The sequence below is a fragment of the Lottia gigantea genome (assembly GCF_000327385.1).
Source record: "Lottia gigantea unplaced genomic scaffold LOTGIsca_223, whole genome shotgun sequence".
NCBI classification, from domain to species: domain Eukaryota; kingdom Metazoa; phylum Mollusca; class Gastropoda; family Lottiidae; genus Lottia; species Lottia gigantea.
This window is the reverse complement of record NW_008708585.1, coordinates 61759-75052: the sequence shown is the minus strand read 5'-3', so window position 1 is coordinate 75052 and position 13294 is coordinate 61759. Positions and strand designations below refer to the sequence as shown.

Genomic DNA, 13294 nt, shown 5'->3' with positions numbered 1-13294 from the left:
TCCATATATGAGAGTGTTTAGATTTTTCTTTTCCATATCAAATGTGTATTGGGATGATGCAACACGATTACTTCATTGACATTTTCACAATGTCAAGCTATTAAGAACTTCGCCTTAAACTTTGACTGCAACAGTCTGTCAGTCAGCAATTTAATTGGATTGTACACTAATTTGTAACATCCGTGACAGACGAATCAGTCAAGGTGTAAGACGAAGATCGAGATAGCTTGACACTGTGAAGATGCTTCATTTCATTGATTGCCCTTAGTGTCCTATACTGATAATAGCATTTTGTACTGTTTAAATGAAACAAAAATGACCTAAATAAATTTTATTAGCAACAACCCATTATATATTAACAATGTTAAAAATAAAATAGCTAATGCTGGAAAAAAATTATTTTGACTACTTTCTGTACCAGCAGTTCAGTAGATAACGGTCAAAAATTATGCTTTAATAAGCAACAAGAACCCGTGATAAAATCCATTTCGATACTTTGATAAAAACTGCTTTACAATTAAAAGGTCGTCTACATAAAATTAGGAATTTACAATTACATGATTTTTAAAATGAGATACAAATCGATACCTTAAAATACATACATTCAATTATTGCATTTTGTATTCCAAGTCAATTTATAAGTCGGTGATAAAATGAGTAAAACTGTCATACATCCATTTATAAAACCATTCATACTGCAAGTCATGTACACGGCCATTCAATCATCAGTCTATTGAAATGAAGCTCTAAGTTGACGGTTACCGAGTGGTAAAGGTGGTCGATAATTATCTACAATAGGTGCACTTCCACATTCTCCACAACAGAGAGCTCTAAATGCTTTCATCTGAAATATAATAATCGTGGTCATTAGATGATTTTTAGCAATTTGTAATTGCTTTATGAACCGCTTTTCAAGTTGACATGCAAGTAGACGCTATCAGGGGGCATAAGGATAATAGTTCTGCTAGCAGTATTATTGGTTAGCTACCAAACTTTGATAGTGCTGTGAACATAGCCTACGACGTTGATATTTACAATAATGTTAGTTTTTTAGCAAATCTTTCACATAAAAAACGTACCTGATCTTCAGAAACCTCAATAGGTTCTTCAAAAACAATCCATGTTACACTTTCACACAATGGTGGTGTGGTGAGGGAACCAAGATAAGTCCAGTATTTGTTGATATTGTCTGAAAAAAAGAAGGCGAATGTTAAATTATACATGCAGGATTTCAATGTTCATTTGCTCATTGTTTTAAAACGGTAGGACACAGTACGTGCCCTTGTTTTATCCCATTACCAACGATATAAATCCGTTTTAATGGATCTTTTCTTAATGTCATTGGGATTTGATTGTTCATTTGCTTATTGACTACAAGAAGTAGGTCACAGAACGTCTCCCTGTTTTACCCCATTATCATCAACGTTATAAATCTGTTTTAATGAATCTTTTTCTTGTACTACATAACTACATAATATACGCTTTTCTTATGTCATTGGGCTTTGACTTTGCTCTTATTCACATTGACTAAAAGAAGTAGGTCACAGAACGTCTCCTTGTTTTATCCTGTTATGATTAATGTTATAAATCTATGTAAAAGGAAAATGTCACTGTTTATGAAATGAATATTGTCACTTACCAGGCAATAAACACACTGGGTTATATTCTTGTTTGATATTAATACTTTTATCTTTATACTGTACTTCAGATAAGACGTCAGTTAGTGACTTCAAACCTTGGTGAGGTTTGTCAGAAATCTGAAAAGACAATTATCCGATAAAGTAGAGCAGATACATTTCTAATACAAATGCGGAGAAAACATAAAAAAAAACCAGTTTATTTGCAAGTATTCCATTTATCACACTATGAATTGCATATAAAAGCAAAATTTAATGTAAAAAATATTGAGAAAGAATGTACCTTTAAGAAAATACCAAATACAGCAAGACCATCAGGCTTATCTACGGCTTCACCAAAACTGGAATATTTTGTTGCATTGTAGTGCACCAAATGTAACTGAAAAGAAAATAACACATTTGAATACATTTGTGTACATGGAATAATTGATCTCTCGGTATGTGCGACTTCTACCGATTTACCTTTTCGATCATTCCACCACTCCACTGTAATTTTGCCAAACATAATCCCGTATGCTATATAAAAAGTCATGATAAAGGAATTCTATGACTTACCTCTGCAGGGAACATTTTACCATTAAGAGTGTGTTCTGATCCTTGTTTATCTGCAGATCCCCAATGTAAATGGAACTGTTCTAATTTATATTCTCCTTCTAATGGTCCACCTTTGATAACTGTTAAGCAAAGAGAATCATCATTAACAACTAGAATATTGTTGTATTTCACTCAATCTGAACGAAACATGGAAATATAACATTCCTATAACAAGCACCAGCTCAAAAAGCAAACTGTGGATCCAACCTATGTGCAAAAATAAGTGAATATGCTAGTCAATCATTTTCACAAAAAAATATACATACCACTTTTGCTTTTAATATTGGCTTTCACACTCAGACCTGGGTTACATAATTCCATTGCTGGTTCTGGCGAATAGTTAACTGTTAATGGATTTTCTGTTAACTTGGTATCACACTTAGCGGCTGTGGGAACAATATCAATAGGTGATTGTCTGGTACCAGCAGCGACAGGGAAACTTTTAACCCAGGTAGCGGGTCCTGTAAAATAAGATATAAATACATGTCTAATAAAAGTCGAATTGCTTATAAAAAGCGTCTACTTGTCCCTTTGAAACAATGTGCAATAATGTCTGTCATGTATATTAAAAGCATTTGTTACCGTTGTACAACAAATGCATGATCTAATGAACGTTGATCACTTACCACATTGAATCACATTGTTGTACACCAAATATTAAAGTAGGATCGATAGGCATGTCAAACAATTATAATATTTACGTTATAGTGTACATCAGAGTTTGTATAATCAAGTGTATGTATAATCAGGTTTTTGTATAATCCAAGTGTTTGTATAATCAAGTTTTTGTATAATCAAATATATGTATAATCAAGTATATGTATTATCAAATATATGTATTATCAAATATTTGTATTATCAAATATTTGTATTATCAAGTATTTTGTATTATCAAGTATTTTGTATTATCAAGTATTTTGTATTATCAAGTATTTGTATTATCAAGTGTTTGTATTATCAAGTGTTTGTATTATCAAGTGTTTGTATTATCTAGTGTTTGTATAATCAAGTGTTTGTATAATCAAGTCAAATGTTCAAAAATCAAAATTTGAATATCTACAATATGTACTACCAATAAACTATTACGGGATACCCACGGGAATTGCCATGCCCTTAATACTAACGAGTCAATGTAAGGTGGCGGATATTAATGAATGTACTACAACAGATAATATCAACACAAGGTGATACAAGGTGAAAACGAAATTTAATATGTTCTTTAATGATAACATCACAAAGCAAAATATTTCGTTCAACGCTGGTATTTGAAATGTCACCTCTAGAAACTAGGTGAAAATGTGAATACACCATTAACGTAGATGCATTTTGTATGTCAGTAAAGGTGATTTGGTACTCGAAAGTCGTATCGCTCTTAGATTGTATCAATCCTGACTCAATTGTATTGGCCTACTATTTTACTATAAAGTCGATCATTCTCTGAAATTTAGGCTCTCGTGACATAAACAAACTAGCAAAGAGTTGCAAAACTCAAAAGGTGCCATCACAGTAGTTTTTTCTTATATAATAATAACAATAAGATATATATTTTGTTGAGGTGTTACGACGTCTGTTATACAAGTCTATTACTAAAGAAAGTTAAACCTTCAAGTTTGTGAGATAACAGACTTTGTATAAATAGAACTACACTGTACATATGTTTTTTCTCACAAGCAAACCCGATGAAAATCAAAAATGGATTTATCATTGTACGAAATGTTATGATATATTTTAAGTTTAACAAATTAGCTTGTATATAAGAACTGGGATAAGGTGTGTTTTAAAATCTGAAGTCTTATTTTCCGTTTGTTCTCATAGGCCGACAAATAATTTCGTTTTTTCAGAGTGTTATGTTTTAGTTATGACATCTGTACAACACCTAACAAAATATTCAAATGTAAGATATGATAGGAAAACTTTGATTAAATTTTTATCTCGTATTAGTGGAAGTGTTTATATCCTGAATCAAGAACAGAAGATAACTTTCAAATATTCATCAAAACAACATCTGTATATCTAGTAATATTCTTATCACAAATTTCTTTAAAGAGTTTATCTTCTAAATTTCATTTGTGTCATAGATAATTGCATAATATACGTCCATAACATATTGACTTGCTTCCTAATAGGCCACACACGAAATGAAATGAAATTTTTGTGGTAAAGTAAAGGAGCGTTACTAAGCTTCCGAGTTCGACAGACTTCAAAATTAAATGCATTTCGTGTCAAATCAATGGGATTGGAAGTGGTGACGGCTGGTGTATTTTCAACGATATATTGGTATAAGTTTAAAGCCCCCTACATCTGTATTATTGAAATTTAAGCTGAATTAAAGAAAATAGTCGGATCTTGTAACAAAAGAATCATTGGCCGGCGCAATGACCTTGACGTCGTGAACTTTAAACCTGACATTTTATGCTCTTTTATCATTCTGTCGACTGTTTTTAAACCAGTCATTAATGCATCAAAATTTTGTTTATCGCGACAAGCTACACACTATTCTAGACCATGCGTTATCACTGTCTTAATGACTTTCTTTGTTAATAATACATCCCCACTGGTTGATTACTCCTATCGAAATCTACCCATGTAGATCTATCTAATATTTGGTCTTTCATTCTTATCAATAACGCAAATCATTCTGGTCATATAAAACATACAGAGCATTTCGTATGTGAGGCAGACACAAATTTCCTTAAGTAACTGAAGACAAAATCGGTAAAATCTCTTGGTTTTCAAGTGTGGTTATCTTTAACTTCTGCATTTGAAAAAAAGAAAAAAACTTTTTACATTACGGGAGCCTCGAGTAAGCTGTGCGTGTGGCAAACAAAGGCCTCTCCTACATATAAGATCATAATACAACAGAGGACTATCTTTGAAGTACGTTCTATTCAAAACAGAAACCCTATATTGTTTATGTTATAATAGGGCATATGGCCAAATATAAACTTTATAAAGAAGAATATAATGTAAATTGCTGTGTAACTAATATTTTTTTTTACTTCTGGCCCAAAATCGCTGAAGCTATCACAAACGCGAAGTATAACCAATGCATTTAATGTGATGCAGATAATTTCATTTGTCTCGATTTCATTCTACGCGTTTAAACATATGTTAAACCATAACAAGGGAAATTCCGATCAGTTCAGGGAAAATGTCAAAATTTAAAAATCTAAAATCTATGTATACATATGTGCATCATCCTGTAATAAACGTTATGTTATTCTGATGTCATATTAACCACAGAAAATTGCAATTATACCAAGAGATAGACAATTTCATTTGTTTTGATGTATACAGTGGTTGCCACCTTAGATTAAGAAATGAGTTGTAAATTTTTTTCAGCTCGAGTGTAATAAATGGTTTATGATTATTATTATGCTGTTAAATGTAAAAGCTCCATTAAGCATTTGTAGTATTCAACGTATAAATTAAATAATCATTAAGGCCTCTCATACATTATTCAGTGTATATTATTACCCTCGATAAATGTTGGTCACGTTAACAATTTTTTACTGACAATTTTAACAACCTAGCTGATATGACGATATATAGACCTTCTAAATCATTTATTATGCATGTATCTAAATCATTTTGTGAACGAACTAAAGTACATACATGCTGTACAATATAGTATAAGATTTTTTTTGTTATACGGTGGCTAGTCAATCCCTCGTAGTATATAGTAGGCATATCGTTATATACTAAACGTATGCAAACTAGTAATAGAACTTAATAAATTTTTTCACCGAGCATGAAAATACCAAAATGATATAAATATATGAATGACAATAGCAGTTTTAGTTAATCCAAGGAAACGAATAGTCGAAATGACTATAAATAAAAAGTATAACCTACCGTTGTCATTGCCATATCCCCAAGTTGCCATTTCTATAGTTTACAGTAATCTGCTTTACAAGTGGTATAAATCCTTTAACTAACGGCAACCGTTTGTGCTCGTGCTGAAGAAAGCTGATGACTGGTTCAACTGCTGGTTTCACGTTATATGCTACCTGGAATTATATACCAGTCACGTGATCACACACTTTGACTGACAGATCACCTGACCTCAGATTTCTTCAAATATTTTAAGCAACATTTTAACCCCTTAAGATAACGTGTAACGTCCGTTGACATAGAAATGACAAAAAATAAACATTTCTTGTACGTACACGCTTGTAAAAGTGCCACAAATGTCATGTTTACACGATCAGTAGCTAGAGCGTAATAGTAATCACTATCCACTACATGAATTGAGACCCCATATACAATATCAAGACTCACCAAGGACAAACGTTTCCAACGTGCAATGATGACAAAGATTTATATGACATAAATAAAGAGCGAAAATGTCTAATCAAATTTGAATGTGTTATTATATCGCATCGTTGGTGGAAATTTAAATGAATTTCTGAATATTTGTCAAATTTTATAAAAATGAAAATATTGACTTCAAAACTTCGAATATCTTGGCACCGAGGGCTACAAATTTCAAGAGATTTTCAGTCAACGTTATTCAACACCAATATTTCAAAGTGGGCGTATTAGAAAGGGTGTGTAGCTTCACAGATTTGAATATCAAATTTAGTAGGAATTATGAACTGTGTTTGATCAAATAACAGTTTTCTACGACAACGATGGATTTGAACGAAAATAATATCACTGAGACACTTACGGGTTCTCTAAAAATTGACTTCAATAAAATTAACGACCATTAAAACAAAAAACTGTTAAAACTGGACAGTGAAGTAGTGAAATAAATAGATCGTCCTCTCTTGGTGAAATAGATTATTAAAATGGCTGGGAGAAAGGTGGTCGTGGTATATTGTATAAACATTGTGAGTACAAAACGTGAAGTGCGTGAAGAATAATGGTCAAGGTGAATTCAAGTATGGTTATTGAGTCCGAAACAACCGATATTATGTTGGCATCAGTAGTACTGTCACCTCATCTAATGTTTCCCAGAAATGCCACTTCGCCTTGGCCAGGCTTCTTATAGACGAAAAAACTTACTGGTGCCTAAAAACTTGTAGTGGGATACAGGCTACATTCACAGAAAGCAACAAGTCTTCGAAAAGAGGGAAGTTACTATTGTGAGAGCTTTTATGGAAAAATGGTGGGTGGGGGTATTCAAGTATGGTTATTGAGTCCGAAACAACCGATATTATGTTGGCATCAGTAGTACTGTCACCTCATCTAATGTTTCCCAGAAATGCCACTTCGCCTTGGCCAGGCTTCTTATAGACGAAAAAACTTACTGGTGCCTAAAAACTTGTAGTGGGATACAGGCTACATTCACAGAAAGCAACAAGTCTTCGAAAAGAGGGAAGTTACTATTGTGAGAGCTTTTATGGAAAAATGGTGGGTGGGGGGTCGAGATGGAATTGTGTAGCTCAATAACCTGATCTCAAATAGTTCATATTTTCAAGCACTTTAAAATTTCGATAAGCCACACACATACTAGTATAAGGTAATCAATAGTATGTAGTAGAGGTTAGTAAAAATACATATATTGATAGTGTATGACTGTAGTAGGTAGCCTAGGTCAGTAATAATACAGATATTGATAGCGTTTGACTGTAGTGTGTAGTCTAGGTTAGTAATGATACAGATATTGATTGTGTTTGACTGTAGTGTGCAGTTCAGGTCAGTAATGATACAGATATTGATAGTGTTTGACTGTAGTATGTTGTCTAGGTTAGTAATGATACAGATTATGTTCGACTGTAGTCTAAACACTATCAATATCTGTACCGTTACTGACCTCTACTACAAACTACAGTCAAACACTATCAATATCTGTATCATTACTGACCTCTACTACATACTATAATAAAACACTATCAATATCTGTATCCTTACTAACCTCTACTACAAACTACAGTCAAACACTGTCAATATCTGTATCATTACTGACCTCTACATACTACATACTAGTCAAAAACTGAACCATTGAACAATTCCCATTCATCCTATGAGCAGATATTTCTTCATATAAATGTATCATGTTATATCAATAAATTAATCGATTTCTAAGTTAGATTTCAGGGAATACTTATTTCAGGACTGGTGCCATGGCTATATACAGTATATTATATAACATGCAGTGTATGATTGTGTGTGTGTCTTTTCAACTATAATCATACTAATGACTAACTAATTTTCACATAATTGATAGACTTATCTATTGCTCTGTGATCTAGGCCAGTGCTTTCATTGAGACTCGTCTCAATACACCCTAAGACTACCAATATCTGTATCATTACTGATCTCTACTACATACTACAAACACTGCCAATATCTGTATCATTACTGACCTCTACTACAAACTACTGTCAAACAGAATCCACATCTGCATCATTACTGACCTCTACTACATACTACTGTCAATATCTGTATCATTACTGACCTCTACTACAAACTACAGTCAAACACTGTCAATATCTGTATCATTACTGACCTCTTCTGTATACTAGTTTCAAACAAGGATAATTCACATGTGAGTTTGAAGGCTCAAATTTTGACGGTGAGCTCTGAACACTATTACTGATTGGCTTAGCTAAAACAATCCTGTTTCTGAGACTAAAGTATGATTGGTCAAAAAATTGGTGTAACTGTCCCTTGTTCCATGATACATGAATCGAGTTGAAAAGTGAGCCATGTTTCCACTTTCTTGAGAATTTTAAGGAACTTTAGCGGTTTTTACATAATTTATTTATTTGTTTCGTATTCATGTTAATTCTGGACACTTTTAGGAATATAGAATCGTTTAGAGAAACAACATGTGTTAGTGAAGGCAAGTTTCTGGACGACAAATTGGAAAAGGTTTGATAAAGGCTAACAAGTCAGTTTTTAGTCACATGATAGCGGACGCCGAACGGGTCCTTTTTAAATTTATAAGTGACCAAGTTTGACAATAAAACAAATATTTAAACTTTTTGTCCAAATTTTGTGGATCATGGATTATTGTGTCACAAAATATTGTGGAGCGAACGGACCCAGGGCGAACGAATTAGGGGCAAAACATGAAAAAGACGTTTAACAGCACAGCTAAATATAAAATTCTTACTTCATGACCTAGGCCTGCGCTTTTATGGGATTTTTATTCTCATATCACCCTAATATCCATAGGACACAACATTACAATTTTTGTGGAAATATACATTACTTACTCAGTGTCGTAGCCAAGATTTCATTCATTTCAAAAAGGGAATTTTTGATGAACAGGATTAGTATTTGATTGCAAAATCGTTATTTCAAATATTTAGGTAGGTTTAAGCAATTTTTTCCGAAAAGAATATCAAATCATGATCAATCTGTAAGGTTACTTATGGCTATTTACCACTGGCGTGGTAAATAGCCACTGCCAAGAGAAAATGCTGTAATATTACCACACTGTATAAACAAGCATGTCAATGACCGATGGTCAAGCGAATAAAGAATGAATCTGTCGACCCTCACAGACTGGTCAATGTATTATGTAACAATATGCTCAGGGTCATTGAACGCTGACATCTGAAGATAAGGATCTGTTAAGAGTTCTATCAGGAAGTTTAAATAAATAAGATATCCGACATGCATAACAAGGTCCGCATAAACTTTTGAATATATTAATGAAATTTAATAAATGATAGAAGAATCAAATAATCGAATGCACCAAGAATGCATATTTTAGACTGAAATTATTGCGTATAGTTTCTAATGCTAATGAATTTTTTTTTTTATAATAAATGCATGAATGAATATTCGATGACAATATTTAATTATTGAACGAAATTGGGACGACATAACCCCGATTAAGGTATCTTTTAAACCTTCAATACATTCTGAGCAAAGAAAACTACCGATGCCAATTTTCTAGCAGTTGCACAAGATAATTTCGATTGCTAACAATAAGCTCTATAGATGTTAAAGTATTTGGACAATGTGGTGTATTTTTCTAACATTGTACCAGATTTTATGAGACTAATTTCATGATTTAGTTTGGGGAAAAAGAATTCCCAATAGATCTGATAACAAGATTATTGTTTGTTATTGAATGAGTACCAAGTCAATGGCCACTTTCATCTGATTTTAATTGATGACAGACAACTTTCTATCAGTGACCACCATTGATAATGTACTCTTAATGTCTTCATGTGTTGATTTGAACATTACAGAATTGTACATTACGTAACCAGAATCGCTGTAGGGCCAGTAATTTATGGCACCGATTGTTTATTTCATCAATTTCCAGGCGCTGATGTGAATAAAACAGACGACGAGAGTCAGCCGAGATCTGTAAAATCGCAGTGGGCTCTTGAGATATTTAATGATAGGGTGTACCATTCCTTGATAGGCTAATTATACTGACAAAGCCACCTGTTTGAAATCCTTATGAACGTGGGCCAATTCATCTTTAGATTAGTTTTCTTGCTATGGCTATGTGATCAATTGCCAACTATTAAGTTGGTAATGCATATCTATTTTACATGGGGAACTTTTGGAAAAGAATCAAGTAGTTTTTGCTTCCAAAACATAATCATGTATCATAAGTAACATTTCCATGATCACTGATTCGATTACGTCACAACCCCCTCAGTGTAAAGATAATTTGAGAATTCCAGAATCATAACTTTTGCCTAAGCCTTGCCAATACAAACGAATAAAGTTGTTCAGGTTCAACAGGCGTGATCTGAAATGAGTACGATTGTCCCCTAAATAAACCCTAAATCAAACAATGTTAATTTGAAATTTTTAAATCTACAAACAATGGTATAAATGAATAGGTGGGACTATTATAACTTCAACTTTTAACATCAATATATTATTATTCATTGTCTTAGTGAAATGAACCTTTGTTTGGGGGATACAAGTCATGAGTTCAATTCTATTCTAGTTTTAGTATATACATAAATTATTAAATATTCGGTCTCTTCTTGAATCAACTACCTTTTTTATTTCTAGGTGCAGAAAGATGGGACGTAATACACCATTTGGTTCATTCATTTCCTGATGGGACAAGACAAAATTCGACCTGTTATTTTAGAATGTTGTCTCGGCCCTAATTAGACGAATACACGTCTATCTTAAGCCATTACTTAAGATTTAGATTACAAACGTAAGGTTTGGTGACGCCAAGTAAGAGAAAAAGAACTTTTAACCTTTAAGCAGTATAGTAAATATATATCATATTCATATTCTTTGTTTTCCATTTAAATTAACGGTAAAATCAATATTTTATAGTTACCATGCCTAAAAACGGGCGCCTGATGTTTTCCTGATTGAAATTGAAAGTTTGCATGTCACGACGTCACAAACAGTTTATTATCAGTATCGCAAATTGTATTTTACTGTATTGTTTAGAAACAGATTTTATTTATAGGCTTAATCCTGATCTGAACTGAGAAAATTACTATAAAAAATTGATTTTGATTGTAGTGAAGTCACTAGTGCGTTTTAATCTAAATGAAATAATTCCATTGTATAGTTCTTGGCATTATCAAGGAACTTTTTGTTGGGATTGTTTGGAACAGAATTTAGAATGACATTTCTCATCTAAAACGTATAAACATAGATTTTACAATCATTTTGAAAGCAATCAATATAACTAGTTCTAGAATAAATATATAGTGATATATTATCCTATTATCCTTCAATACTGCAGACATTTTAAAAACAATATAGGAGTGTATTCTTATTAAAGGGATATAGTCGTCTAAATAATTGCTTTCTTCAACTAATACACCCCAATTTCAGCCGTCAGTAGGCCTTTTCAGAAAAAGAAAATGAGGTCTGTTTCGTCTGTAATCTCAGAAAATATGACAGTAAATTGTTATTTTAGATAAAATGTCAAAATCTTTCTTCTGCTTTTAATCTAATATGGCAAAATTTCACAAATATACATTTATATACGATGCTTCTTCGGGGTAGGATAAAAACTTTCGAGATGAACAAAATATATGGCATATGTTTTTCGGTCAAAAATCACCTCAGATATCCCCCCCCCCCCCCTCTCGGACGTAAACCTGGCTCCGCCACTATATATACTATGGAATGCCCAAGGGTACAATGGTATTTGTACTCGACAGATTTTTTAAAACAAATAAAAGTGATAAAGTTCTTAAGGCACAGTAATATGTCATTGTTCGACATTTTGACATAGCTGACAAAAATATGTCAATATGTCATTGAGTATAAACTTTTTAAAATTCTATTTATTTCTAAGTAAATGCATTATGATATAATGTAGATTGATGGGGATTTCGACTGTGTCATGTATGAAGGGCGACAGTCAAGGAGTGCAAAAACTGCACCTCAAGATATATTATTGGGCATTAAAAAACACACTCATTGCAGTACACTTACAAAGAGAAATCGGAAAAAGACCACCAAAACAACAGAATTTATCTGAAATAGCAATATGTACGCCATATGAATCTTAAATGTTAAAGATGGTTTATTTTCATTTAGAACACCACTTTCTGAAAATCTATCTTTCCACGGTAAAGTATTAAGTATTAAGATTTTAAGATATTAGGTTCGATAACTAACTGTGCAATCACTTTATCGATTTCTGTAAATTTCAACACTTGTTCGACCATTGCAATGTACTAATATATCTGTAATACTACACACTTATCACTACAACATTGTTCAAAAACTCCTTTGAAATTTGAATTCGAATTGAACACTTCAACAAATGGGTAGCTCTTCAGTATGCATGCTATTGAGTTAAAAATGAACTGAAGTTAATCGTATGCAACACTAATTGCTTTCATAGCAATGAAGCAAAACCTATTTTGGCGCCCTCGGACGCTTGATTGAATTCAACTTTACTTAGGTAAATAGGTCGAATCACTTCAAACGTTGCCAGATAAGTCGTTCAATGTCATTTCTGTCAGAATCTCCCTATCACACCAGACAAGCCGAAATTGTAACTTCGACCTTCACATTTGACAAATCAATTCATCAAATTGACCTGACAAGAGCATGTTTGCACTTTTAAACGTTCCGGAAACACTACTCATCATATGTATTTAAATCAAACAAGCAAGACATTTATAATCTATGACATAATCTATCTA

The 13294-nt window shown here is 32.7% G+C and overlaps 1 protein-coding gene across 1 annotated transcript; it reads right to left on the bottom strand.

The window, feature by feature from the left end:
- Positions 1-315: 315 nt before the first annotated feature.
- On the bottom strand, positions 316-7013 carry LOTGIDRAFT_205401 (hypothetical protein). The gene is made up of 8 exons (XM_009054744.1): positions 6904-7013; positions 6087-6241; positions 2498-2692; positions 2193-2311; positions 1921-2016; positions 1640-1757; positions 1080-1189; positions 316-844 (listed from the first exon to the last, which is right to left on the bottom strand). The coding sequence occupies exons 2-8, from the start codon at positions 6115-6117 to the stop codon at positions 731-733; spliced, it is 783 nt and encodes a 260-aa protein (XP_009052992.1). The 5' UTR covers positions 6118-6241; positions 6904-7013; the 3' UTR covers positions 316-730.
- Between the last annotated feature and the right edge of the window lie 6281 nt (positions 7014-13294).